Source organism: Copadichromis virginalis, linkage group LG6, assembly GCF_057382275.1.
Source record: "Copadichromis virginalis isolate Kocher_CV1m ecotype Utaka linkage group LG6, C_Virginalis_male_GT1.1, whole genome shotgun sequence".
NCBI classification, from domain to species: Eukaryota; Metazoa; Chordata; class Actinopteri; order Cichliformes; family Cichlidae; genus Copadichromis; species Copadichromis virginalis.
In genome coordinates, this window is record NC_140623.1 from 17,414,403 (window position 1) to 17,442,380 (window position 27,978).

The 27,978-nt window shown below is 41.4% G+C and overlaps 1 protein-coding gene across 3 annotated transcripts; it reads right to left on the reverse strand.

Annotated features, from left to right (window-relative positions):
* fhip1aa (FHF complex subunit HOOK interacting protein 1Aa) lies at positions 1 to 27,913 on the reverse strand. Of its 3 annotated transcripts, XM_085458992.1 has the most exons (14): positions 27,694 to 27,913; positions 14,772 to 14,832; positions 14,197 to 14,261; positions 12,729 to 12,949; positions 8,835 to 9,515; positions 7,176 to 7,334; positions 6,961 to 7,047; positions 6,213 to 6,380; positions 5,882 to 5,961; positions 5,492 to 5,694; positions 3,192 to 4,196; positions 2,918 to 3,096; positions 2,646 to 2,766; positions 1 to 1,982 (listed from the first exon to the last, which is right to left on the reverse strand). In XM_085458992.1, exons 4-14 carry the CDS (start codon positions 12,852 to 12,854, stop codon positions 1,783 to 1,785), a joined length of 3,009 nt encoding a protein of 1,002 aa, XP_085315118.1. In that variant the 5' UTR covers positions 12,855 to 12,949; positions 14,197 to 14,261; positions 14,772 to 14,832; positions 27,694 to 27,913; the 3' UTR covers positions 1 to 1,782. The 3 variants fall into 3 exon arrangements, with proteins under 3 accessions (XP_085315118.1, XP_085315117.1, XP_085315116.1); XM_085458991.1 differs by lacking the exon at positions 14,197 to 14,261 and having other exon boundaries at positions 27,718 to 27,913; XM_085458990.1 differs by lacking the exon at positions 14,197 to 14,261.
* Between the last annotated feature and the right edge of the window lie 65 nt (positions 27,914 to 27,978).

Here is a 27,978-nt window from a genome sequence, read left to right on the forward strand (position 1 = left end):
TTCAAGTTCAAGGTTTTTAATTATTATTATTATTACTATTAACAGAGGCATTCCTTTGTATCTGAGACAACAGTGAACAGCAGCCTGGTTAAATCTTGAACACAAAACAGATCAAAAGTCGTATCAGATGAGTCTTTGGAAGATAAATCTACTGAAATTGGTTGATCAACTGCAGTCGTGCCACAGAGGTGTTAGACAGTGAGTGGCACTGTGGTATTAGAAGGCTGATAAAGTGCTCTGCAACATTCATAAAGACCTATTCAGCGGTCCTGAAAATGGCTTTGACTTGTAGATTTTGAGCCGTTTTGTAAAGAAAAAATAAACGTATTTGTATCAAGTAGGAATCAAACAATTTAAAATGAAACACAAAGTTTCATGTTTCAGATTTAAACCTAAAAGTAAAATCCAACCTTCTCAGCTCAACTTCTAGATAAGACCATTGACCTACTCGGTGTAGTTCACACATTCCTCTGCTCAATCAAAAAAAAAAAAACCTACATTTTCAGCTCATGCTGCAAAGTTTCATATTGCTCTTGTTTAACTCCTTCACAAATCAGGCAACATTGTGAAGTGAAATCATAACTTAGACAACAATTTGCAAGTATTTCTATGTTGGAAGGTTCATTCAGAAGAAGCATGCTTTGTAACAAAATATATATGTATATCTCATAGCATCTCCTTATACTGATAACCACGTGCAGACTAAATTAAAGGCAATTCAAAGCAGGCTACCTTCAACACAATCCAAACTGATTTTCAACAGATGCAGAACTATGATTGAAATTTCAAACTGATCACAGCTAACACAACACCCTCAGCAGACGAAGGACCGCACGCTTAAAAACAAACAAAAAAAGCAACTAACCTCATCAAGAAAAAAAATGGCAACAGAAAAAAAGAGCTTAAATACCCCGATCCCGTTACGAAACATGCTGAACTTAATTATTCTTGATTGTCACCAGAACATACAATATGTACATTATGAGGCATCATAAAGGTAAGGCAGACAGTTAAATACGTCACTGCTGAACCTGGTTTGTCGGTTTTTCGCAGATATGGAAAGGCGCAGAGGCCACAAGTGTGGAAATCTAGTGCATCGTTTCACCTACAGCTGTTTAAGAAAATCTCCTGAGGTACCGTCGTGAATCAACAGGGAAGGAAACAAAATCTAAATCTAACACGATGATTTTGTGGAAACGCCCCTTCGTGAAGACATATTTTCGCCAAAGAATTAAGTGTCACAACAGTTGCATAAGAACAAAGTTTGGGTGTGTTTCTGTGAAGTTGCCAGCACTGCACCTTGCAGTGATCCATAGACGCAACACTTCTGAAAGGCCACCTGAGTAATATCGAGTACCACACTGAGCAGCGGATGTCGTACTGTGGATGGAGCTGGTTGTAGAAGACATTCGGGTTGAGGTCAGGACCCAGACGGTTCAAATAAGGGCTGATGACTGCTTTAATTCTTTAAATGTCTACAGTCTTTGGTTAGTGGTGGAGCTGGAGCCTTAGTCATGAACATTTCGGCTGGTTTAGAAATCCTCCTTGGCTGCCAAATTCTTTCCAGAAGTGGAATGAATACATTTAAAAAGTTCATGATGTTTTTCTTTTGCTTGGAAAATAAATACTCTATATTTTTAAAAAGTAGTTGTATAAAAATCACTGGATCTAAAAAGGTTTCTATCAAGCGCTGCCCAAAAAGGACATAAATATCAAAAGAGACTCTTTTTATAATCTTTCCTAGTTAGGCTGGACTCTTGACGGAGGCCTAATGGGACACAATTACTCTTCCATAGGAATGTAAGATAAGATGGAGTGCTCTTGTGCAATTGCAGCCAGTTCTTTAAGGAACTCAGTGAAGAGGATGGTAGCGAAGACCTCGGTCCGCTCCAGGGAGATAGCTTTGGGTTTTGGTGGGGGTGAATTCTTTAGGATCCTTCCCCCCTCGTGGTGGTTGGAACCGCTGCTGCCGCCGCTTTTGTCTGTGAGGATAAAGATTGAATGAGTTGCACCGACTAACAACCACGTGAATACGCTGACATACTGTACATGCAAAAGTCTGGATTCAAAGATATTCTCTAAACATATTTCCGTTTCCTGATTTCTAAATACTACGCTCTGCTCGTCTAAATAATTCCCTTTAAAATTCCTTTCTTCTGACAACAGTTTTTCAAGCCTGCTCAGCTCTGAACCTACAGGGAATATAGTTCAAAACCCCGGCTAAAGCTTCAGGGCTAGAAAGAGAAAGCAGCTCAACTCCAAAGACACACAACTTAAAGAACTCAGCACAGGCAGTTAGATTTATTCCGGTACCAAACAGGAGCCCAAAAACAACCAATCAGGAATGCCGATGTTGCCTTGAACCATATTTAACACCATGCTGGTAAGGCTCAGGAATAATAAACAGTAAATCTAATGCAATCTGCCTTACTAACCATCTGGAATCTACCAAAATACTTCCCAGAAAGCTTTTACAAACAAACTATTCCTGGCAGGGCTAGCAGGGTAGCTTATGGGTTCTCACAGTATAATCAAAGAGATATATACATATATAAATAGATACTTGATTTTTCATACTGTTATAGAGCCATGTGCAGATTTCAATAAGAGCTAAAACAGAAAAGGAGAATCTAAGCTGTTGTCACCGGTTTCTATGAACGAGGGCTCCCGAGCCATTAGACAGTGTTGGGCAGCAGTGATCAGCTCTGTAAAGTCCTTCTTGCTGGCAGCCAGCTCCTCTATCTGGTTCTTTACAATGGCTAGTACCTAAAACACAAAGCAAAAGCAACATGATTTGCATGTGCACCATTTACAGAGGTGATATGATTAAGGCTCAGATAAAGACAAGCGACTTAAAACTAAAAGTGCCAAGTATTTCCAAATCCCCCAACTAAGACCTCAAAACTTGAGGGGTTACCTGGTAAAGAGAGCGAACAGTCGGCTGAAAAACCAAGTTGGTGTTGAGGAGGAAGGAGCGCAGCAGAGGCTGAGGGTAAGCAGCTAACTGGGCCAAGATACCCGTCAGCAACAGGTTGACATGAAGCGAGTTGGATAGCATGTTCTCCAGACGAGATAAAAGCACGCTGATGAATGGACCTGCAGGGAAGGAGGTTCAAAATAAAAATTCTTTTCAAATTCATTTTTGAACAAATGATGAGACTCCTACAGAGCTAAGATATTCCTCAGCTCACCTGTAAAAGGTAGTGAATGGTTTTTAGTCGCACTCCCGCTGCGAAACCTGTTGATTGTCCCAAATGGTGAATGCAGTTTCTCTGGCTCTGGCGTTTCAGCAGAGAAGGAGGCGAAATCCATCTCGTCCTCCTCCACCACCTCCACAGGCGTGATGGGCTTCTTCACCTCTCTGTCAGCTTTGACCTGTTTTCCACCTGCTTCGGGGTCCAAAGTGCGAATGAGCTCTTCATACTGAGCCAAGAGATCGTCACCCAACGCTACAGCAGTCGTGTTTTGGAGGTTGGCGTTGCAATCCGTCTGACCATTAGCCTTTGCGTCCAAGCTATTCCTGCTATTATCAACGATCGCAGAGCCTGGAAGTGTTAGATTGAGCCCATTTTTGAGGGGAATGTCAGCTGAGCCTGGCTTGGTTTCTTCCGTTTGCGAGCTACTGGGTTTACTGGTGCGCTCGACATCGCCGGAGTCTTTCTTTGCGATGAGATCGTACACCATGACGTCATCCTGGAAGTCGTTCTCCTCGATGTATGAGCCTTTAACCAACATTCGTGCTGTTCTCCTCATCTCCTGGATGTGCTTCGGGGGCTCAGCAGGAGGCGGAGGGGGAGGTCTGCTCTCTGCCGGAGCATCGGCGGTCTGCACGGGGCACGCGTCGTAACTGTCGTCCCACTCCAGCTCCAGCTGGTTGACAGGAAGCGGGTCTGTACCCGGCAGCACGCAGGATCCTGCTTGCGATGCAAAGGGATGTTGAGCTTTCTTGAGAGCGATCTGGGGGTGCCGACTCGTTAGCCCCGGCTCTTCGAGGACGCCCGGCTGGTATTTCTCAGGAGGTGGGTCCTCGCCATCGTACGGGGCTGACCACACCCGGCAGGCACGTATGCAGCTGCTGATGCTCAGACGGGCGTCGTAGAGGTAATGAAGATAACTGACATCCAGGTAGATTTCTGACCCGATGGTGCAGGAGTTTCCTGAGCCATCATTTTCTTCAGAGAAACTCATTTCTTCCTCTGATTTAAAAAAAAGAAAGAAAGAAAAAAACAGATAAGAACTGTTGATAAAAGCTGGTGTGCCTCAGCACAGCACTCACACAGAGCACAACTAATGAGTTTGACATGTAACTACAGGGGGTAAAGTGATGTAATGCATCGAAACAGCGGGAGATCTCGCCATTTGATAAAATACTCACAATCAGCCCCGTTACATGTTGGTTTCCCAATTAAATGCAGATCTACACCTTACAGTGCGCCATATGTCTGAACAGATTTGGGAAACGTTCCATTAATAAATTATCCCATTTTCATTTTAGTTCCTCAACCACCACATTAAAGGATTTTTTTTTTCACCATTTATGCCAAATTTTCTGACATGTTATTAGGTTATAATATCCAACGTTTCAGTTACCTGACTGAGTGAGTTGATTTGAGCCCATTATTCAGCCAGTTAGACTAACTAACCAACTGGAATAACTGGAGCACTTGACCATGCTTTTCTACTTGGGTATTGACAGATATGGATACTTATCCATGTCTCTCAGGAATATAATATATGTGGAAAGATCCGAGAGCATTTAATAATTTTTAAGGTATTACATGTATTTAAAGTTTGTTGTTGCCATGACAACAGACACTGTCTATTAATCTTTCCTTGGGAAAAGAAAAGGTGTTAACAGTTAATTTATTATTTTTGTTCTGTAACGTTAAATACAGTTAACAGTGTGCATTTTAACATAGTAAGCAAAAAGAATCAAGCTTTTCAAATAGAAAAGAACTGTCTTACACCATCAGGTTAGGGCTGAGCAGTTGATTGAATTTTCTTAATATTAAACAGCAAGCAAAAGCAAGTCGCTGTGTGAGGATCTGCCTGCATGAGCCAATCACAGATGCTCCCTGCAGTGCACTGCATGAACTTCCCTAGGTTTAGCTTGGATCAGTAAAAAAACATAAAAATTAAATAATTAATTAAAATAAAACGGAGCAACAACAGATAACAGACCGTCTAAACAACAATCAAATGTCTGGCACAGCAGGAGGCGAAGAGCTTCTCCCTTGAAGCAGATCATCATTTGATGTTTGGAAATATGCCAAAAAGCAACACAACCAACTTATTCAACCGCCTGAAAACGCAGAATTAACTGCAGTGTAGTTAATGCAAAATTAATAATTTAGGCTTCAGGAAGGCGGTAAACATGCTGGACGAAAGACTTCATCATACCAAAGTCACTGTGGCCATACATTTTACTATAAACACAAAAAAAACCTGCAAAAAACCTGCAAAAGTAATACTCGATTGTTCTATTTGTTACCTGTGTTTCCCGAATTGTCAGGAGTCTCTCCGCCCTTGGAAAACAGAATGGAGTCCAGCTGCCGGAGTGGCGGCGGGCTGCGATCGGGAGAGCAGCAGGATGGCGTTAACGCCAGGATTTTCGCTGCTGAGGCCGAATAGCAGTCCCGCTCCCTCACTACACGTCTCTGACTCAGCATCATGTGATTACAGGGGATCAGGTACCTGGGGAGGCATATGAGAGGGAGATGTCAGGAAAGCCAACGTGTGGCTGTAGGCAGAGAATGGTGAGGAGGGGACAGCGGGCAGATGGTAACAGCGGGAGGTTGCGAGTAAAAGCTCATCGTAATGTAAAGCAATTAGATGCAGCATGTTACCACGAGTGGGACGTGTCAGCGTGCGGGCCGCTCACCTTAATACGAGCTGCAGCATCACATCTTCACAGTATAAACCAATGAGAGTGCGGAAGAGTGCCAAGGACACAATCCCCAACTGTAGAGTTTAATCAAGTCAGAGAGACACAACAGAGCAAATTTTAAACACTAATTTATTCAGTCCTGAAGATATTTGCACAATAAATTTCACAATATAGGAGAACTGGTTAAACAATCACATATGTTTCCTGTAACAGTAGAAAGAGCATCTGGGACCATTTGTAAAACCTGTTCCTGGCTTATTAAACCTGAGCCATGCTCTATGTGCTGCATGGCAAAACTCGTTCCCTTAGCTGTGTGCTGGGTTACCTGGAAAGGTGTGTTGATGCGGCTGACTAGAGTATCCAAGATATGGACGTTCTCGTGACGGTGGAGGAGGATGAAGGAGAGGAAGGTCTGCAGCAGTGCTGGCTCGGTTACACTTCGCAGGAAGAGGTCCAGGTAAGCTGTGGTGGTCATCACCTCCTCCAGGGTCACCTGTACACACGCAGGAATCAGTCAGCAGAGATTGTGTGAGTGCCACAATAAATGATCAAATATTAAAACCTGATTCTGTATCGTAGCAGTACTGAATTAAGGATTCATTTAAGCGAGGGAAATTAGGTAATTAGGTAATTTAATTATTGCGTGCGGTATTGCCTCATTATAAAAGAACTAAACAAATCATTGCATTATATAGAATTAAATATGATGTCCTTGACTATACATTAAATAGCCTAGAATATGGGTCGTCTTACACTTTCTTCCAACTCTCTCTCTTGATAGTTTAACCTAACTAGTGTCCTTTTTACCTTTAGACACAGCCCAGTTCATGGATTTTCTGATGCCAAGCTCATATTTAATGGATGACAGTGACGGTGATAGCTATCAGCTCAATTAATTTCTTGGGTAGAGGGGAAGAAATAAGAGTCATTTTTGGAGTGTTTATGCTTGTATGTTTTTGTTGACACACCGCATCGTCCTGCAGAATAACCGCTTTCTGTAATTGGGAAATGAAACAGCAAAATGGCAAGTACTTCCTTTTACCCAGGTGAAGAGAAATTGTGCTACTGCTAACCTTGTGGAGTGCTGGTGCAAGGACAGGCACAAGGAAACCATTGTAGATGTAACTAACCAGCTGGTCTCTGATATCAGGGTGGGCCACCTGGGAGCAGTCAATATCAAGGAGCATGTCAGTCAAGCGTGTAGCCAGGCAGGAGGTTGCAGCCATTTATCACACGTGAATGCATTTTTCATGAGGCAGAGCTTTTATCGTGCGGCTCACGTCTTCACCTGAATAACAGCGTTGCAGAATTCCAGTGAGTTGAGAAACTGGATGAGTGATGGCATCTGAAGCCAGTCCTCTTTGTGCAGGCAGTGCCACTCTTCATTGGGGACCTCCAGCTTGGTGGGCAGAGATGAATACAGGCCGCTCAACCCTGTGGCCAGCACCTGCCAAATGAGGTTTTTATATTTAATCTATGCACCGTTCATATAAAGTTTCCTCCAGAACCAAAATATAATTCAAATTTGTGGTTCTAAGTATAATTTACTTTTAATTTTGGGTAATTAATTTTCTTTAATTGAATCATTGAGACAAATTGTTTAAAATAATGACATTCCCATTACTCTCATGCATGAGGTAAGTACAGCTACATTATAACGGCCCATTTACCTGAACATAGGAAAAAGCACACTGTGTTGCACATACATGCATCATGTAATATAAGAAGTCTATTAAAAATCATCTGCCATAAATTGATTACAGAGAGAATGTTATAAACTTCATTAAACATTAACGAGGTAGTGTACCATATAGCAGATGCAGACACACACACACCTCCTCTGCTGTCAGTTTTACCTTAAGCTTCAGCAGATTTATTACTGTGTTTTACTACAAAGCTAAAACACTGGTGTAAATCACTTCTTGGCCTCTGCTTTGTAACTTGTAATGCAAATATAAGCGGATGTAGCAGTCTACATATCAGCCTGCTGCTTTCTCCTTGCACAGATTTATGCCTCCTATGGATCAGCTCAGCTCGGAGACCTTTAGCAGTATTTGAGATGCGACGTGACTAATGCTTTAATTTCAAAATAAGATTCCATCTTATTTTGAAATCCTTGTGTTCTGGGCCAGATTATCCAGGCATTCTGGGCATATGTCCACAGGCCTCAGACACAGTTGAGGGCCCACCCAAGCACCAAATAAAAAAAAAGAAAAAATAATACCAGATTTTGATTCTCTTAAACTTTTTTGGATCATAAAAACATATATCATGGGCGCAGTGTAAGGTACCCTGCTCTCCACAGGCACACATTCCCATATGATCTGTCTAATTACTTAAGAAGCAAAAAACGTGTAATCATCAAATCAAGTTGGCGCGTGCCCATCGCATATTTGTGCCCAGGGGTCTTTAACTGGGCATGCCTGCATTGTAAGTACCAAGAACTGCTTTACAAATGCAACACAGGCTATACCAGCGCAACCAAATTAAAGTGTAAGATGAGTGACATTATTAGTATTGTAGTATTGTACACGTTCCTCTGCAGCATTATTCCGCTGTGCCCTTCTTGTAGACGCCAGTGGAACCAATTAAATTCTGTCTGCATTCAAACCTCATTTTGAAAGCACTGTCTGCAGCCGTGAATTAATGACGTTATTTACATGGGATTATCTTGCAGCTGTGCTGTAATCTTATAAATGCCACACATTTGGTGCCAGATTTTTATTTACCCTTGTTTTGGGGTTTTTTTGTTTTTTTGCTTTTTTAAGCGAGCCCATGAATTAATCACCATCTGCTCTCTGACTAATTATGACACCCAGACACAGAAATGTCAGGGAACAATGCTGCCAATGTTAGTGCGTGAGTGGGATTATTTAGTATTTAGGACAAAACGATTCCTTTTGAATTTTACGGAAAGTGAGCCGCTGAGCTTCCATTTGGGACTGACCGGACAGAAGAAGGTGTTCTCTGCGATGTGTTTGGCCACTCGCTCATTCTCAGCAGACAAAGACATGATGAGCAGTAAGGCATCTCTGGCTTGCTGGCCCACCGTGCCCTCTCTGTGAATAAAAGGGATGAGCAGGGAGAAGATGAGGAAGTTGGTGGCTCCCTGATCCTCGCTCGTGTGGAAAAACAGCTCCAGAATTGAAGGGTCCTTCGCCAGGACGTAGCACAGCTGGTTGAGCAGCAACACCAGCTCGGCTTCGACCGCAGGCGCAGTGGTGCTCGAACAGGAGGACAGCAGCATCATGAGAGGCCGCAGGATGGGCTTGTGGTGCAGCAGAGGCTGGCGCGCCTGGCCCACCAGCATCTCGTACATTTTCAGCTGCTCCAGCTTCATGTCGTCCGTGAACTCTCGACGGAGGCTCCACACAAACAGACGCTCCATCACGTTCTCCATCACCACAAACTCCAGGATGGGGCCCATGGCTCCGGCCTGACCGCTCTCCTCCTCCATCAGCAGGAACAGCATGTGCTCCACATAATTCTGCACCGCGTTTGCCTCGTCTCCAGGGATGGGGCCGAAACGAGAGCTGCCGCTAGAGCCGGCGGTGAGGTTGATGACACTGAGGGAGGACAGGGCGGAGCTGCTGCGCAGGGGATCATGCTTTTCAAGGATCTTCACTACCTACAGTACAAGAGAAGAGGATGATATGAGATCTTAGACTTTTACGTCACCCAAGAAAGTGTCTGTCATACAGATAAACTCCTGTTATCTTTGATCTAACCTCTGTGGTATAAGAGGTTAGATCTGAAATGTTGGCGTTTTATGATGCTTTTATTACAATACGATGCCATGAAAACCACACATGCTGGATTGCTAACAGACAAACAGACCCTACTTTGTGGGGGAAACTGTGTAATTGTTTTTAATGAAATACTAAATTGCCTCAGTTTAAACTTCTCAGATGTTTTCTATGTTCTTATGGGAATAAAATATGGGTTTGTGAGATTTGCAAATCATTGCATTCTGTTCTTATTTACACTTTACACAGTGTCCAAACTTTTTTGGAAGTGGGACTGTATGCAATACAAATAGGTACAATCACTTCCTTATTCCTGACAGGTTCAGTTTCAACAGAAGTGGAGTGGGGACAAGCAGCACTGTATGAATAAACTCACTTTGGTTGCACAGAATAATACAGTCCTTTGTGTATCCAGTCCCTCCCGTGTGTGTGTGTCTGCTGTGTAGAAACCAGTGTCACAATAATGGAGCCAGTGTCCCCAAGCTGACGCTGCTGCCATGACAATAACAGTCTGTGTATGAGATAACTGGGCATGGCTAATGGCAGCAAGAGAACAGAGTCTGTAATCCCAGCCTGAGCTCAGTGGAACAAGCCACAGGGATCAGTCCAGCTCAGGCTCTCCTTCCAATTCTGAAGTAACAGGAAGGAGGCAGGGGATAAGATTTTCCCAAACTGAACAGCTGGAAGAATGGAACCATGATCATGAACCACCTTACACTGGTGACGTTATGGTCGGTTCCAAAAGGGGTCAGTATTCACAGTGTTTTTTGTTGTTGTTTTTCAGGATTTGCCCAACGATGCTGATTGGTGGCATTATTTTACATATTAAGCTGGAACATGAGAGATACAGAGGCCTTTTAAAATGTGACGAAGAAGTAGGCTCAGGCTGGATCAATGTCAAATATTTCCCAAGAGCAGTCAGTCATTGTTATGCTATGGATGCTGGCATAATAGTGCCATAGATATGGGAGGATCCTCAAATGACAGTAGTATCATATTGCCAGCCCCCAGTGCCTCACTGTGTCTGTGACAGTAACTTCAGTTAACCATCAGACAGAGCAATGGACACATTGAATCATTCAGAATAACATTCATGGTTTAAAGACAGATCTTCACTGTACTCAATTATGAAAAATCAAGACTGCAAACGCCAGTGAGGAAGGAAAAGTCAAGTGTCATAGCAAATTCAGACAAAACTGCCAGATTTTCTTGACGACTAAAATGAATCAGAGACCTTTACAGGATCACCATAAACACGCTGCCCACACTACACACAGACTACAGTTAAAGACTGTTGCCAGCAACTGACAGATCACTTAACGTGACGCAACACACAGCTCCGTGACGCCTGGAGAGAAGCTGATAAGAGCCAGCAAATGAACCTAAAGCTAATCTTCAACTCTGAAACAGCCAGAGCTTCTCACACAAAGACAAGGTCATTACTTACAGCGTGTTCACTGTTTTCTGAGCTGAAACAAGTCAAGAGCATTCTTATCAGGCTAGAGATTAAGTAAGAATGAAAACAAAACTCTGTGTGAGGTGGATTTGTGCTGCCTGAAGCAAATCGAACTTTAATCCGAGCCCAGAGTTTTTGATTACGGCTACTGTCAAGATGGGGATGAAAAATATGAAGCTGAGCAGACAGCTAGCAAAGACGGCCACATGACTCATGAGGTGTCTGTTGACATTGCTTAGTATTAGCTGCAACAGACTGATCGTGTTTATTTCACAGTTACAGTTGTTATTAAAAATATCCCATTTGTGTGACAAGTTGAAAAGTGTAAAATCTACAATTGTGCAAAATTTTAAATGCTTTGAATGTCTTGTACATCATTAAACGGTTTATCATCACTAAATCCCCAGATGTTTCACATTGGCACATTAGTTATACAACCACTCACATAATAAAGAGCTGTATAAAGAGCTAACATCTCTAAAATGTCAGGAGTAGTTAGTCATTATGAGAAGTGTTTGTGAACTAAAAATCAAGAATGTGGGATACTGTTTGTCCGTGATTTGAAGAGCCCAGTGCGTGCTCCCGACCAAGGGAAAACCAATTCTACAGGGGAGACCTACCTCAGCACTTGTGCAGGTGAAACCAAAGGGAAGATATGCTTCACCATATTTTCTAGTCTTTGGCTTAGAATGAAGTTGGTTTGGAAACATATTCAGCTATGCTTCATCTCCTGCTTTGCGTGGGCACCCCGTGCTAGCAGTGTCCAAGCGTTTTGGGGTTTTTTTCACCCTTAATACAAAGAAAACAGAAAACCCCAACAATTACACAAACCCCTGTGAACAAGCGCTTTGGTGACAGTGGGAAGGAAAAACTCCCTTTTAACAGGAAGAAACCAGAACCATGCTCAGGAAGGGGCAGCCATCTGCCACATATTTAGATTAGAGTTTAACACAATGTCTTTAAACTTGCATAGTTTTAACACTAATGAAACCAAAAGTGGGATTCTGCTTGATTTTGATAAATTCGGGTCAGTCATCACATTGACAACCATAAATGTAGATGGCAGTTACCATTATGCTCCTCTATGTCCTCATTATTCAGTGTCCCCCTGCCCCATGTTAATGTGTGCAGAGTTTGTTCATCTCTGTGTGGGAGGAGTGGGATTAACAGGCTGCCATGTCCTGCAGGGGAGTGAACAGGGACACAAGCTGCTGGAAAGAACCAGAAGTCTGAGACCGTCAGCCTTTTACCGCCAAGATTCCACTGGCCCTGCTCACACTGCAGTTTACTGTTATAGGGGGACTACATGAGTCATTTTTTGCCATCAGGTTTTGAGGAAGGAACTAAATAGAATGTGCATCTTTATTTACAAGATTTTAATATATTCACTTCACAAGGGTTTCGTTATATTCTACTGTACAAAAGTCTTATGCCGCATTATCGTTTCCAAGGAAAATGGAAAATGGGTGCTTTTTAACCACATTTTTGTTTGTGAACATGTTTGTTTAACCTTTTTAGAGGATATCAGGTGAATACTTCGGAAGTTAAGAGATCCAGATTCTTTGCTTCTAGTGTGAAAAACTAAGCTGGCTGGAGAATTCACAGTTCTGAGACTGTTAGCTTGGCGCTGGTGTTTTACCTGAGCCCAGTGGTTCTTGAACACAATCATGCAGGTCTCTGGGTCCACCCCTTTCAAGACCAGAGACTGTCCATCACGGTTTCCACTGGCAACCACAGAGGCCATCATGGTGACCGGATCGCACATGGGTTAAACCATGTCATAGGCAGGACAGGGAGGGCTTTCCTGGCTGCTCACTGGGCGTTACCAAAACCAGAGAAAGAGAGATGATCACAGGAGACCTGAGGAGTCAAATAAAAGAGGAAACACAAAATGACATCATACACAAAGCCAAAAAAAAGTTTGCTTCATAGGATAGCAGCACAATGATACGGCTGGTGATTGCTGCAGACTGCAACCCCTCTTTGCTTCTGCATGGCCAGCTAGGAGCTATGACAAGCATGCAGGAGAGAGAACAATAACAAGCCAAGTCAGAGGAGTCAGTCGAGGAGAGAAAGAGAAGCTGCTTCAAGTTAGACTTTACCGTCTCCTGCAGCAACTCTGCGCTTCACACCGAGCTGTCAAATCGCTTTTGGAATATATCATACGCCCCCATTGGATTCCTGCAGGCCCCTGGACATCACTCTCATTACAGAAATATTTTGTGACATCAGAAGGCGAGCAGCAATTGGGTGTGTCTGCTATGGCTGAGTGTGGGGATCAAGGAGGGTAAAAAGATTTAAATAAAATACAGGACAATGTTAGTTCTGTAGATCACACGTGATTAATTGCATGTCCCGCTTTTACTTCTGGATCAGAAATATTACAAAATGTATGAAAGCACTCTTCACACCGCTTGTTTGGATGAAGAACATATATTATTTTAGCCTGAGGGCAGCTTCGCACAGCAGTTCCAACACTCACACTGGCACCATAAAAAATCTGGAAGAGACTCAATCTTTTTCCCCCGTAAGAAAGGAACTAGTTTGTTGTTTCCCTTGGAAAGCATGTTCATGGAAAGATTCATACAGCCAAAACTGAACAGAATGAGAGTAGGGCTTTTCGAAACAGAAACATGTGAGCTGCCATATAACCAAAACAATACGAGTTCCCTGCCACACAGTTCCCTGTGACACGCTTCCAGGTACTGTGCAGGCCTTTGCTTCACAAGAAAGAACATCAGGATGTAATACGGATCCCTTTCCTGTGTGTGCCGACAGATACCAACAATCAAACAAAAGGTCCACAGCCCAAGCCGTGGAGAGTACTTTCAACTAGAAATCAGTTTTACCGGATGAACCTGGATAAACTAATTATACTTAATATATATCAACAGCAATAGCATTACTTAACTATTAACATAAATGCGACAGGCTTTTTACCTGTGTATGAGAAGCCCAGCAGCTCATGGGAGCTCAGATTTGTTTTTTAAAACTGTAGATCTGCCTTAATGTTTCGTTAAACATTAAAAACTAGAACAGTTTTAATGTTTTATATTAAAGATAAAGTCCCAAAGCCAGTGAGCCACTATTAAGGCTTGATGTTTTACCTGTTGAGCTGATATGTGTCCACTTGAGTTGACAAGTTGTGTTGGGAGATCTTTAGGATTCATTACTGGGAAAACATACAGGTTGTTAAGATACTTCAATACGAACCAGCAGACTGACAGAGCCACCCCTACAACCCAACCACTAGCCTGGCTACAAGCAAACTTTCCAGCACTACACAATGACATGACAAAGTGCGTTTGTCTGTGAATACTAACACAATGATGGGACCAAGTCAGGCAGTCCCAATATGGAGGGCGATATGGAAACCGTCACCACAGGGGACCAACTGTAAAACACACAGCAGCTGCACAACATGGGGCCCCAATTTACGGCTTCTAGTCCCCAGCCCCTAAACACATCTCCTGACGAATCAGAGCTCACCACCCCCGCCCACCCGTCACTTTGCCCCAATACCACACAGAAACATCTCCGCCACCCATACACGTTAGGCTCACTTTGCCAGGCAAAACTTTTCAGCCATCTGCTTTCAGTTACGAGTGACTGCAGGCCGGTTAGATTCTCAAGAAGGAATGTGAAAGCAGCGTGGAGCGAACGTGCTGGCAGGATTTCTTACCTCACGTGAATCATCTTCAACTGGCACAGGTCGCTAAGCAGACAAGGACCTCATTCTGCTCCTGTTGCACAAAAAAAACAAAAAAACAAAAAGAGAGACAGAGAGAAATATGAAAATATGTCCAGAGAGGAGCAGGAAGCGCCTGTGTGAGAGGCGAGGCATGGTGGGAAGTGACTGGACATGAGTAAGCTGCTCCGAGCACCAGTTGGATGGAGATGAAGAGGAGGTGGTTACAGGGAGGGAGCGAGGGAAGAGAAGGGAAGGAAAAGCAGAAGTGGGAGGGAGTGAAAAGGAAAAAAAAACAAGCTGAGTGAAAGTCTACAGAAAAATGAGGACATACAAGTACAAATTCCAGCAGTGCACAAAAGAAGACTAAGATTACGTATACTGTATGGCAGCACTTAATATTCCTATAAGATTCATAATTCACAGAAGAATAACACGATTGTCCTTTCCAGTTTGTGATGTGACACTGCACAGCAGCCGTCCTGAGCTGCGAGAGGCCAGCTGCCCTCTCTGGCACCAGCACGGCCCATCATGTAAAACATGTCACTTGAGACAGCAGCCTTAAAAGTCTCAGGGTCCAACTTGTAGTTGTGTACACTGTAACACAAACCACAAAAGCTGCACGCTGCCTTCAATCCACGTTGAAATTCTGAGCAGATGCAATTCAGAAATGTGTCTTTCTTGGAAAGTGGGCAAGACTTTCCTAAAGCGTGACGTCGTGTATACAGCAACAGTCGGACGGAGACAGGTGTGTGCGTGTGTGTGTGGTACATGCACGAGTTCTTAGAAAAACACCAATCCAAGCGTTTGTTGACTCATCTTTGGCTCAATCCCAGCAGTACATTATACAAACTGTCCATCTGCACTCTGTTTAAAGCCACATAACATGTCTACATAAGAATAACACGGGGAGCAGTTTTGTTCAGAGCTCTTCAACCTGTGGACAGGAGGTGCTTACAAATTGAATTGCCAGCCTTGTGATTAATTATTAAACTACATGCAGCTCACAGCTGCTCCAAATTTGCCTTCGTTTTCCTATTTATGGCCTAACAGCAGATATTAGGACGCGGGTTGGCAGCTTGGTCAAACAGGCGCGAGGTGCTGACTGTAGAAGTTGAATCAAGAATGGTTGCTATGATTTAATCATTTATAACTGGTGTGATAACAGTGCTGTGTAATCACACCTCCTGAAAAGATCAAGAGGGATTAATTCCATTTTAAGTGAGGGTGAAGGTGCGGGCATAAATCTTTGTTACACAAAATGATTCATTTAAAACAAGTGAATCAGCTGAGTGGGCTGGGCAACACATGGTGGATTCTGACTTATAACACATGTCAGTGTAGTCGATTCTTCTGCTTTCAGCTGCTCCTTTTAGGGGCCAACACAGCGGACCATCTCTTTAACACACACCACCTGCATGTCCTTCTTCACTCCATCCATGGATCTTCTGCGTGGTCTTCCTCCTTTTCTTCTACCTGGTAACTCCATAGTCAACGCACTTTGTCCAGTATATCCATTAAACAGTAATATATATTTAGAAATATATTTGAGGTAGTGTAAAAGTAGTCTGGCCACAATCTGAGATAAATAAACAACAATAGATAACCATGGGACACAGTATAGTGAAGCAACATCAGGCTATCCAACAGACTGTATACAAAGTGGCCCTGAAAAGTGAAGCCAATGGGCAAACCAGCATTGTTTTCAAATGACCAGCAAGGAGCAGCTTCTCAGGTTGACCCAAGGCTCCCTCATCAGCGATCTCAATAAATATGTTCCAGCAGAGGTTTTGTTCTCGACTCTGCTATCAAGTTTCCTTTAGTACAGCATGAAGTTCATTTTCTAAGGCATCCACTTGCCTCCTCCCTTAAATGACTACCATCTGCACTGCACTGTTGTCACCCTTGTACACAAAAAAGGTCCAAAGTATCTTTTATTCTTCAAACCATCACATTTCTGAACATGAGCAACACAATTACTATTCAAATTATTTTTTACCAACGTTACTATGCAAGGAGAGTGAAAGTGTGTATATTGCGTGCTAATGTCTTATCTTGAACTGATTGTTTTACTGTATGTGTATACTCACGTCATGGGACATAAATGTAACTATCTATCTAAAGAAGATAAATCAGGGATATGCACTGCCACTCAATCTCTCAGTCAGATCCACACCTTTCTCATCCCATCCAGTTTCACAAGTGGATATCAGCTAAACAGCTGAAAGTAAACCAGTAAGTAATTTCCTTCACTTTTTTAAATTCTCTATAAGATCAGTAACCCTCTCAAGCTCTTTTTATATGAAAAAATGAGTCATGTAACAGCTGACTCTTTAGATATGTCACCTAACTTAACTGTTGCAGTTTAAGTCTAAGAGCAGATTAATGTTAACAAACTGATCCTACAATAGGAAAAAAAAATACCTGTATGAGCATGGGATTATTTTAGAGATTAAAGTATTGTATTATACATTGTTTGTTAGGATTTCTGGATTAGTTTGTTTACATTTTTTCTGCACCCTGTCTATCGTCTCGCCTTCCTGCAATGCCGTCTGGTCCACATCACACTGCCAGGTTCACTCGTGTGTCAGCATCACTGCCTCTCAACTGTATTTTCAGCTGTATTTCCTCCAGGTTTCCATGTCGAAACAGCCATCAGTTTTTGATACACAGGATAATATCAAAAGCTCCCGTTTCAGAATCACTTGTTCTTTTGTCAGGGGGTACAAGTTTCAAGATTAGCTCAAGCAGTGATTAGCTGCTCCTAGACAACAATACACCTGCAACAACTACCTCTCAAATCTCCATTCAGTACAGCAGGTTTCTTGACCTATTAATAGCCAAATAGGTCAGGATTTGGGCCCAGCAACAGAAAGGAGACTATGCCCCAGCGCTTTCTACTCAACTAATACCCCAACAATCCAACGAGCGTCCGACACAGCATGAGAACAAAGCCACTTATTTCTAAGAATTAAAATGTGCTTTTTGAAGAAATCCAGTTCTAGGCCTGTTATGGAAAATCGTGACCTACATTTACAGGTCTCATTTACAGTACCTGCTGTCGCACAAAGAGAGACAGACCACTCTTACCCATAAGTCACTGCTCTACTTGCTCAAAATAACCTGAAATACAGTAGAGTCATGAAAAGGTTTAAAATACAGGCTGCTGAAAACATCTTTTGTCTGTGTGAATCTGTGAGCTGCTTCTGAAAGAGTTTCTCCAGCAACTATCCAATTACAGTAATTTGATAATTACACATATTTGTTGCTTCCACATCAGAGTAACAAACATAATAAGACAGAAAGACTGGGATGCTACCTTCTTTTTCCTACAGCCCTGTGCAAAATTTTTGAGCCACCCCTCATTTTACTTTTATACTTTGCTTCAAAGGAGCCAGACATCTTGGTCACTTTTTAAAGTGCTCTTGAGCAATGGGACTCTGGGCTTTCTGAAGGTCTTTCGATGATTGTATTTCAGTCTAGTCCCTGGACCTGACCACACCACAGAGGAATGTTTTTTGTTATTTTTTGCTTAGGTATTTTTTTATGCCAGTTAACACTGATCTATGAACTATTTAGGCATAATTAGCGCTGTGTCTGAGCATAACAGACATCTCAGCAAAGAGCCAACTTTAAATTGTAGCTTTAGGTACTTTGCTACTAGCAGCCTGCCGCAGGAAAGTATGATTCGTTCCCCTTTCTTTAGCTGAATCTTTAAAAATACCAAAGACTGGGCTGGAAAAGTAGATGATGAACAACAAGAGAAAAAAAACCCTACAGCACATGGACAGCATGTCAAATTCATGTCCTTAAGAAAGAAACTGTAAAACATCCTGCAAAGACCTGACACCAAACCTGAGAGATGAACAAGGAGAAAAGGCAGGTATGCCAATTACACAAGAACTGCACTGAGAATCAGTGATAGCAGGTGTTCTCTATTAATGAATCCAAATGGATTTTTCGCATCAAATCTACACCATTATATACAGAGGTGGTCACGAGAGAGGTACAGCGAAGAGTGTCTACAGCCATCTATAAAACACAGTGGATGCTGTGTCATGGTTGGGACTGCATTTCAGCAATTCCAATCCCATTGGCTCTGCTTTGGGAGTGCCTACCATCGCTAAGCAGCACATCAAAGACATTACATTCGTGCAATTTAATTGCGTGGTCAAATCTTTGTGCTTTTTGGAGTTATTTACCCACTAATTACATTTAAAGTACGTTGCTTAATTACTCCCAGAAAAAGTAATTCATATGATCTTTCCCTTAGTATTTAGGTATGAACACGAAGCCAACAGCACAAAGCAAAGATGAAAAAACACACAAAGAGACTTCAAAGCGATCGCCACAGTGAGTCTATTTTAGAAACATGAACAGGCAGATATGGAGGCTGCAGCCTGACTGCTCATCACTGACTTTGTCACCAGCTGAAAATCAGGGTTTGGCTGCTGGGTTGAGATCAGCATTCACTCAGTTTTATCATCACTCTAAGTTCTTGGCTAGTTTAAATGTTAGGATGCTATCTGCACAGGTGCTTGCAAAGTTGTGTTAGCAGCATAATAAGATTGTTTCTGTTCTGGATGCAGTTTGCACGTTGCCAAAGTGCTCTCATTCTTTTGTGTCCATATCCACGTTGCAGACTGTGCCACCATTTACCTCTTCCAGCACACAAACTGAAATCAGCTGATTGTAGCGCAAGTGCGACTGGAATCAATAAGCAGGACGGATATAAACAAGCAGACTAACAATTCCAAGGAATTGAACTACTGGGAAGTGGTTCTCTAGAAAAAAACAGTTCTCCGTACTGGGGATCAGATTTTGATCCACCATTGGTACCATCCAATTGGCAAAGGGTTCATTTTTCAGTAGGTAAAGATTCCAAACACACTATCAGTGGAGTAAAAGCATATCTGGATAAATCAAAAAAACTGTCTGGGGTCTTTCTGTGTGGCGTTTGTATGTTCTCCCCATGTCTGCATGGGTTCTCTCTGGGTACTCCACCTTCGTCCCACAGTTTGGTAAATTAGTGATTCTAAATTGAACGTAGATGTGAATGGTTGTCCATGTCTGTGTTAACTCTGCGACCGACTGGCACCCTGTCCAGATTGTACCTTAGCTCTATGACACTGGGATGGGCTTCAGCTGCCCGGGACCCTGAAATGCAGAATAAAACGTTGGATGAGGGTGGTGGTGGCTCCAGACTTTTGCTCAGTTTCATATCCTAGTGGTCGTCTGTATTTCTTGCTGCAGATCCTAGATGTTCAACACACTGAAAACTAACACCCACACTGAATTAAAAATGCTCAATTAAAAACTGAAAATGAAAAAATCAAATCCAAAGCTGTGACAAAGCCAACATAAATGGCCCTGTTCCCCCCCCCCCTAATTTCACAGGTACAGTGCACCATTACTCAAAGCTCTGCGGGGTTACTTTACACTTGCTGTGCATCATTTCTAAAAATGGTCCTGGCAGCATTTAGGGCCTGCTGCAAATTCATGTCCTCTACATCAACATAAGAATCAGTGCATCATTACAAACATGTTATTAGAAAACATTCAAGATCCCATTTTAGCAACAGCATTGCATCACACCTCTGTCACAGTGCCAGCTGCAAATGGTTGCACAAGTTTAAGTAATTACTTATTATCACGACACAGCGGCACACTAGACATCCATAATTTCTAAAGCTTAAAGAGCAGCACTCCAAAGGTAAACACCAAAAAGAGATTAGTTTCTGATGAATCAAAGTGAAATAAAGACACGAACTGATGGGAACAGATAGGATCAAACATGATGTAAAAATGAAAGAAATGTTCACCTCTAGGCCTTTTGTCATTTCTTCTTTTCTGATCTGGTTTCGGCATTGTCAGCCGACTGCAATCCCAGAAGGTTTCATACACAAAGGTGTGTCCTGTGCAAATACCTGAAGGGCAGGACACACCTTTAACTCAGCGTAACGATCATATTTCTCGCTAAACAGGAGCTTTGATCAGCTGAGCATGAAAAAAAAAATACAACTTATTATGCTTCTTTTCTAAACCTACCTTTTATTAAAAGGTGCAGCATTCAAAGGAGAGTTTCAATGTTTCCATCAACTTAAAGGTGCTGTTTAAAGAGAAGAAACTCGCAGCAACCATAGCAACCCAGAGACCAACAGCCCCATTAAAGTGATAGCAGCTGCTGAAATATTTAGAGCTGTAGGTGAAACCGCTGAAGGGTAATGTAGTGTCTGGTCTGAGTGTTAATACTCCTCACTAATTCAATCAGCAGCACAGCAGGGAGGAAGAAAAGCCAATGTTATTATCCAGATGCTGACCACTGTGCCAGTTCATCATGTTTACAGGTGTCATACTAAAGTAAAGCTTAAATTACATATTATTAATAATATTATTACATTTTTTTATGTTCATTTCAGTCGTTGTTCGACAAAAAAATAAAAAGTGAAAGCAGCAGCTGTAACTAGCTTAACTTTAACAGAGGTTAAGGCACAAGTAGCATCTCAAACCACCCAATAATACCTCATTTTGAAATCAGCACATACCAATAACAAAGGTATAAAATATCTAACGAGCAGCAAAAACATTTCTGTGAAAATATCTAACCAGCCAAAACGAAATTTCAACATGATTAGGTGATTAGTGCACAAATATTTCACCCCTAAAATTACATGTGTGTGAATTCTGTCAGATGTAAACACTACAGGCCAGATGTGATTCATTTAGCATTTGCTAATGCTAAATTAGCTTAGCTGCAACATTCCACTCTACAGTTTTTCTAAATGTTAATTTAATATAGTATAATATAGTACTTGTAGCAGTACTATATTGCAGTAAAAGAGTTCCCTATCCAAATAATACTTCTCTTCCTTTGACTAAAATGAACAGTGCTTAGAAACTATTGAGAAAAGTAGACAGATAGCACGCTAACACTTTTGTAAAAAGCTACCTTTCTTCAAACAAAAACATTTTTATATCATGTATATGTTGCTTCATTCACTGAAATGCTGTTTCTTAGGCCACTATGTGTTCAGTAATGACGGTAACTAGCTTATGTAAGCAGATAACTTCGCTCCATGCCTGTGGATTTTCACATGCACACAACGGCTAATGGCTCGATTTGCCATTATATGCAAAATGATTCATCAACGTGCTCAAAGGCAGATTCTCAGTTTAGCTTGAAGGAAGCAAAAGGAGGAGAGGAAAAGAAGAAGAAAAAAAATCAGTTTTAAAAGGCAATACATAAAGCCTGAAAGAAAAAAAAATATGCCACTTAAAATAACCAAGTTCATTATACAAAGGGGATAAAACTAAGAAAGACTGACCAGAACACACAGAAACCAACTTTTAATCAACGTTATCCAATGTCTTGTGACTCTCTTAGTCTACTCTTAAGCGATAAAGCTTGAAAAAGCTTTTTACATCAGAGGTAGATAAGTTCCTGCTGCTGATATGAAGCATGAAGTCATCCTTTACCTGAATGGGGTCATCCTTTACCTAACTTCAATACATCTTAAAATGTTTATCAAAACATGCAAACAAATGATTTTTTAATGATCCCGATTAACAATTCAAAATTGGGGTGCTAATTCATTAGATTTACACAAATATTATAATTACTTTAAATGACATAATGGGACTCAGCTAGTCCACAGGGCAACCAGTAGATATTTCATTCTGCTTTTTGCTTCTTTTTTTTTTTAAATGAGAATTTTATTTCTGCTTCTTTTGAACAAACACTGTGATTTGTTGTAGACGATGATGCATACTTGAGTCTTGCTACACTGCGATACCATTGTTACTGAGGGAAACAATAACAATAGAGCAATATGATACAATCATGTAGACTTGATAGTATCATATTCTATGAGTTACACTCAAAAACTCTTACAGATAAAAGTCTGACAATATTGTATTGGACTCTGTAGAAAAAAATTAAATAAAATCTAAAAAAAAATTTTTAGCCAACACGTAAATCGCAATTATAAATCTCAGTGTTAGCATTTGCTAGCTTACTTACGAGGTTCTGGAAGTGTTTCCTAACAGTATCCTTATTTCACATTAGCAGTTTAATTGTGTACCTTTAATTATTTAAGCTTTGTTTATGAGAATTTTTGCCTATTCTGTTAGTTCTCTTCACAGAACGGTAAATGGACTGGTTTTTATATAGCCTGTGTAATTAAAGGTCCCAAATTTATAAAAATGGTACAGAAAACATGTCCTCTCTACCTTCCTCCCCCGCCCTTCCTCTGATCTTCACAAGTTAAATTACCGCATTGCATGTGTGTCGGTGACATCATTCCTTCATTCATATTGGCAGGGGAGACTTTAGCCTGTCCTCACGCTACAATAGGCGACTGTCAGCGATAACAGGGCATTTTGTGTGGGTATATCCTATCTCTGCTCTCCTCCTGCTTCCTCTGGAGCTCGTTTGCATCGCATCTCCCTTGCTGATAAAGCAGACATGTTTGCATGTGGGATGGAAGAAGGAAGAAGATATGAGGCTTCTTGTGAAGTTCAGAGATGTTTATCAGATAGACGAGAGAGAGCTACAGCACCAAACTGACATAATTAACCAAGAAGATGAAAAGTTCTTGTAAAAATAAAAAAAAGGAGCTTATGCAAATAAATAAATAATTCACAGCTAGCAGCAGAACTTTTCTTTTTAATTTTCAGTCTTGTACGCTTCACTTTTCTTTTCCTTACAAACACATTCAGTCAAAGAAAAAAAAAACATTGGCCTTAAAGCACCCGAGCACTCGTCCTATACAATTTTTTTTTTTTGTACATAATTTTCAAAGCAAAACAGATGCAAAACAAGACAGTATACCCTGGGAACTGTTTATCAGAGTAGTAAATACTAGCCTCTACACCTGCACAATAACTCTTCATGTTATCAGAGTACAAACTGCTGACTTGATAGAAAAAAAAAGAAAAAAAAAACAACCTTCTTCCAGTTCATTGTAGGACAACATAAGTGGTTCAACCAGATTGAGTGACAGTGTATTCATTTCACAGCACAGTCACGACACTACAGAGTCTGTTGGAGTTCTCTCAGTAGAATTAGGCCTAGCAAACAAACGGGACCATACTGCATAAGTTACCAACAATGATCATAATTGAAGTAATAGAAGTCAGTTTTATGATGAGGATACATCAGACTGCTGGAAATAGTTTATTTTGATGCACATGCACATTCTTTGCAAATTTGCATCATAGGATTGTTTTTTTGTTTTTCCTGCAGTGTATATAAAAATTGCTGTATCTCCAAAAATAAAACTATGAAGACACTCAAAATAAATTTCCTGTGGTGGGAAACTATTTTTTGCAACTTTTTTGTATTTAAAGTTTTGAGGGATAAGCCTCTTAAATTTCTCCAAGTAGAAATATATGTAAAAAAAACAAAAACGATTTTCAATTTTTTTGTAGTTTATTGCACTTTTTTGCAATTAATGTAGTTACTATGGACTTAATACATACACATTTTTAAAATATGGGCTATAACAGTTGTATTGATGTATAGCAACTTGAAATGCTCCCACAAATGGCACTACAGCATGTAAAAAAAATATTATAAGCTCTGGCGGACTTGGTTCTATGGTAGATCTTAAAGGGTTAAATAAATATCGTCAAATAATCGTGATCTCAATTTCAGTGAAAATAATCGTGATTATCATTTTTGCCATAATCGAGCAGCCCTACTGGTCAGTTTAGTATATTTGTCACCTCTCGGGGTCACGAGACACAAGAGGGGAAGGTGGAGCTAATCCCAACCACGGGACAACTGAGCTGGCTTGTTTATGGAGGGCAAAGTGGGAAAACACACAGAATCACCTACTGATGTGTTTAGATTTCTCACAGCTTTATGTCTTGTCAAGTATTTTCAGACCGAGTAACAACAGATAGGCACAAATAAGTAAGGTAAAGCAAATCAAAAACTTGTGACCTGAAGCTGTGCATGTAAATCACATCAGCATGACCAGCTTTCAGTGTCTAGCATGCTGCAGTAGATCCTGTGTGTGTAAAGGCCCTGGAAGCAGGTCTGAGCATTGATCTTAGCCAAACACATTGTTGGACTGCTTGAGCTCCCCCTCTGAACATCAGCAGTAATCGTACAGATGACTGATTAACTGTACGTTCCTCTCATGCCTCAGAAACTGCTCTCAACTCTTCATAAGGTTTAAACTTCACTTGCACTCTTGCTGCATGTTTAATCTACTCCAGTTTAAAATGATGTGAGAGATGAGAGAGAAAGTAGGAGGCAGGCCCACCACAGCTCATAAGCACTTATAAACAACAGACAGTAGACTGCGTTAAACAAGAGAGTCTGTAAAACTGCCTCGAATTACAGAAGTTTTGCTAAACTTTCAAATTACCTGACACCATAACAACCTCACATTTTTACATCCTCTGCAGTTGAGGCATTTTAAAAACAAGCCTGAGCAAATACGGCAGACCAGCCAGGTCAAACTCATTTTACATTACGTCACACGTGCAGCCCACTTTGACCTCTGTGGGCTGCATGTGTGCCGGACCAGTAAAACTCCCCTTTCTTCCAGCGTAAAGAAGTTTAACAACGTATCGAGTCCCTCATGTATTTTAATATAAGAACAAAGAAGTGTAGTTTCAACATTACATAGGAAAATACTGTTAAAAATACAAAGTCTATGCCCTCCTTCAAAATTTGCAAAACCATCCAGTGGGACCATCTTGTGATTGACAAATCACTACGGTATGAGCTCCTCTGTTTCCTACTCAGATCCACACCCGACTCATGATGTCTGGTTTCGAAAAGGCAAGATTGCAGCATCCAAAATGCTCAGCACAAGGCTTCATCGCCAGCTGACATCACAGTGGCTCCATCCAGTTTTTGTTTTTGTTTTTAAATGAACAGTTCTCACTGAATATCTCTAAAGAGACGATTCTGCAGAGAAGCCCTGATGTGCTTAAATGCCATCCATGCACAGAAGTCCAGCTGTGACCAGAGTGTGGTTTTAGGTCACTGCTTGTGTGCTGGGATGCCTTTAAACTAGATCCATTGAAGACCAGTTCAGCCACCACAGTAGCCACATCTGACAATGACATGCAGACATCTGAAGAGGACACTGGTCCTAAAATAAAGATCAAGCAGTTTGCCAGAAATCACATAGCCCAAGCTGGCATTTCAGTCACGTGATAACACGGTTTACTGTGCGAGGGACGTGTGAGTGACCTCAATTTGTCAGATCTGAAGTGATAAAAAGTGAACCATTGATAACAGGATTGCCTAAAACACCAAGTGCACAAACAGATTTATATCTTTTCAGTGCCTTATGTTCACACGCACGCAACACTTAGGGAGAAAATGTACTTGTATACTGTAGCAGTCAAACAATTAGTCGATTAAGCAGTTCGCATACTGACAATAAATGATTTTGTCTTTTATCTACAATTTTTTTGACAGCTGTTTAATTGTTTTCAGTGACTAAGCAAATTATATAAAGATACTGGCACTTTCATCAAGATTAGTTCACTCATCTAGGAGGAGATAGAGGACAAACATAGACTATGAGGACTATTTGTAATCCTCATTCTATTCTCTAGTTGTAAAATATGTACATATGTATATATAATCTATACACCGATTTTTCTAAAGGAGGAAAAACATTAAAATGTGGATCATAGCCTTCTCTTCGTCATTTTACTGAACCGCTTGCATGAATATGGACACATAAATGAGTACCTACCACTTCCAAATTTTTAACATACGTTTTTTAAAAGGTATCAGCCAGCTATACATGTTATTGATTATCAAAATTAGGCTCATTTTAATTTGCACAAGCACAGGCTGGACTTAAAGCAACCTGCACAGCTTTCCATTTATACGTATTAGTGGGGTTTATGGGATTAAACATGCATAATCGGCTGTTTTGCAGCTCCATGCATTTTGTCCCGTCATAAATTCCTTTAAAAAAATGTCTTCTTTGGTAGTAAAAAAAAAAAAAACATTTCAACACACAAGTGAGAAAACCATGACTTTGTTTGAAAGTTGTAGTGAATCCCTTAAAGCTCATATCAAGAGATCTAGTCTCGCTGTCGCGTTGTTTCAAATATTTATTAATGATTTGATATGCTGCACTAAAATATGGTGACCTCTACCTTGAGATAAAACGTCAACTAATAAACTACAGAGGTTGTAGTAACTCATGACCGCCATCTGTTCATTGCCTAAATCGACGCTCAGAAGCGCAGTTTGCATCAGGTGATTGTGGAAAACCCTACAAAACAAAACAGTGATTTAGCGGGTAGAATAGGATACCTGCACAGGAATGACACACATGAAAAATTCATGATGTTTGCAGGTAACTCAACACCCGCACACGGCGTCCTGCCTGGGAGTGGATACCTGAGTTCAAAGCTCAGAAAAGAGCAGGCTGAAAGGCGATAGAGAGCGTAACATAAAGTTTATAACAATGACAATAACAGCAGCAGCACGTGGATACAATATTTGTCTCGTCCTGAAGATTCTGCGTTATTATGTAACCAGATCCGCGAACATTTTTTTATGAAGCATTGGCTGTTTTTTTATTGGTGTACAGAACTAAGATTAGACATAGGGTGGGTCTACTTTGTTTTCTACGGTCGGGCAGAAGTAGTCAAAGAGGAAACGAGGCAAAACAGAGTTTAGGTTTTCACTTCTCTAACGTCACAGGGATGCAAACTTGTCGCCGTGATCCTGGGTATCTCCCCCCGGTAAACCCAAAGGAAAACACCCCGCAGTTTGGAGATACCCAACCCTTCCACCCGCCTACCCACCCGCACATGTTAGTCACAGAGTCTGGAGCTGTAAAAACAAGCAAGCAAAACTTAACATACAAGTCAAACTACCACTGCCAAGTGTTGCCTGCCGAGCTGGCCTTTCCCGTCTTTTTCTTACCGTCGGACTCGTAAAGATCCCCACCTTGGTTAAGAGCGCACAGTGACGATCAGCAGCAGGTTTCCAACCACAGACACGCACTCGCTCTCTGAGCCCCCGCAATAAATGTCCGCGTTTTCCACAGCTCCACAACGTCCCACTTTAGAAATAGTACACAGAGACAACCTAAACGTAACCAAAATCCTTAACCTGGTCCGTGGCGCACACAGTGGAGGTGAGCCCACACTGATCCTCTTCTGATCGCTCCTCCCACAATACCAAGTGGTCATGTCCACTGAAGAGGTG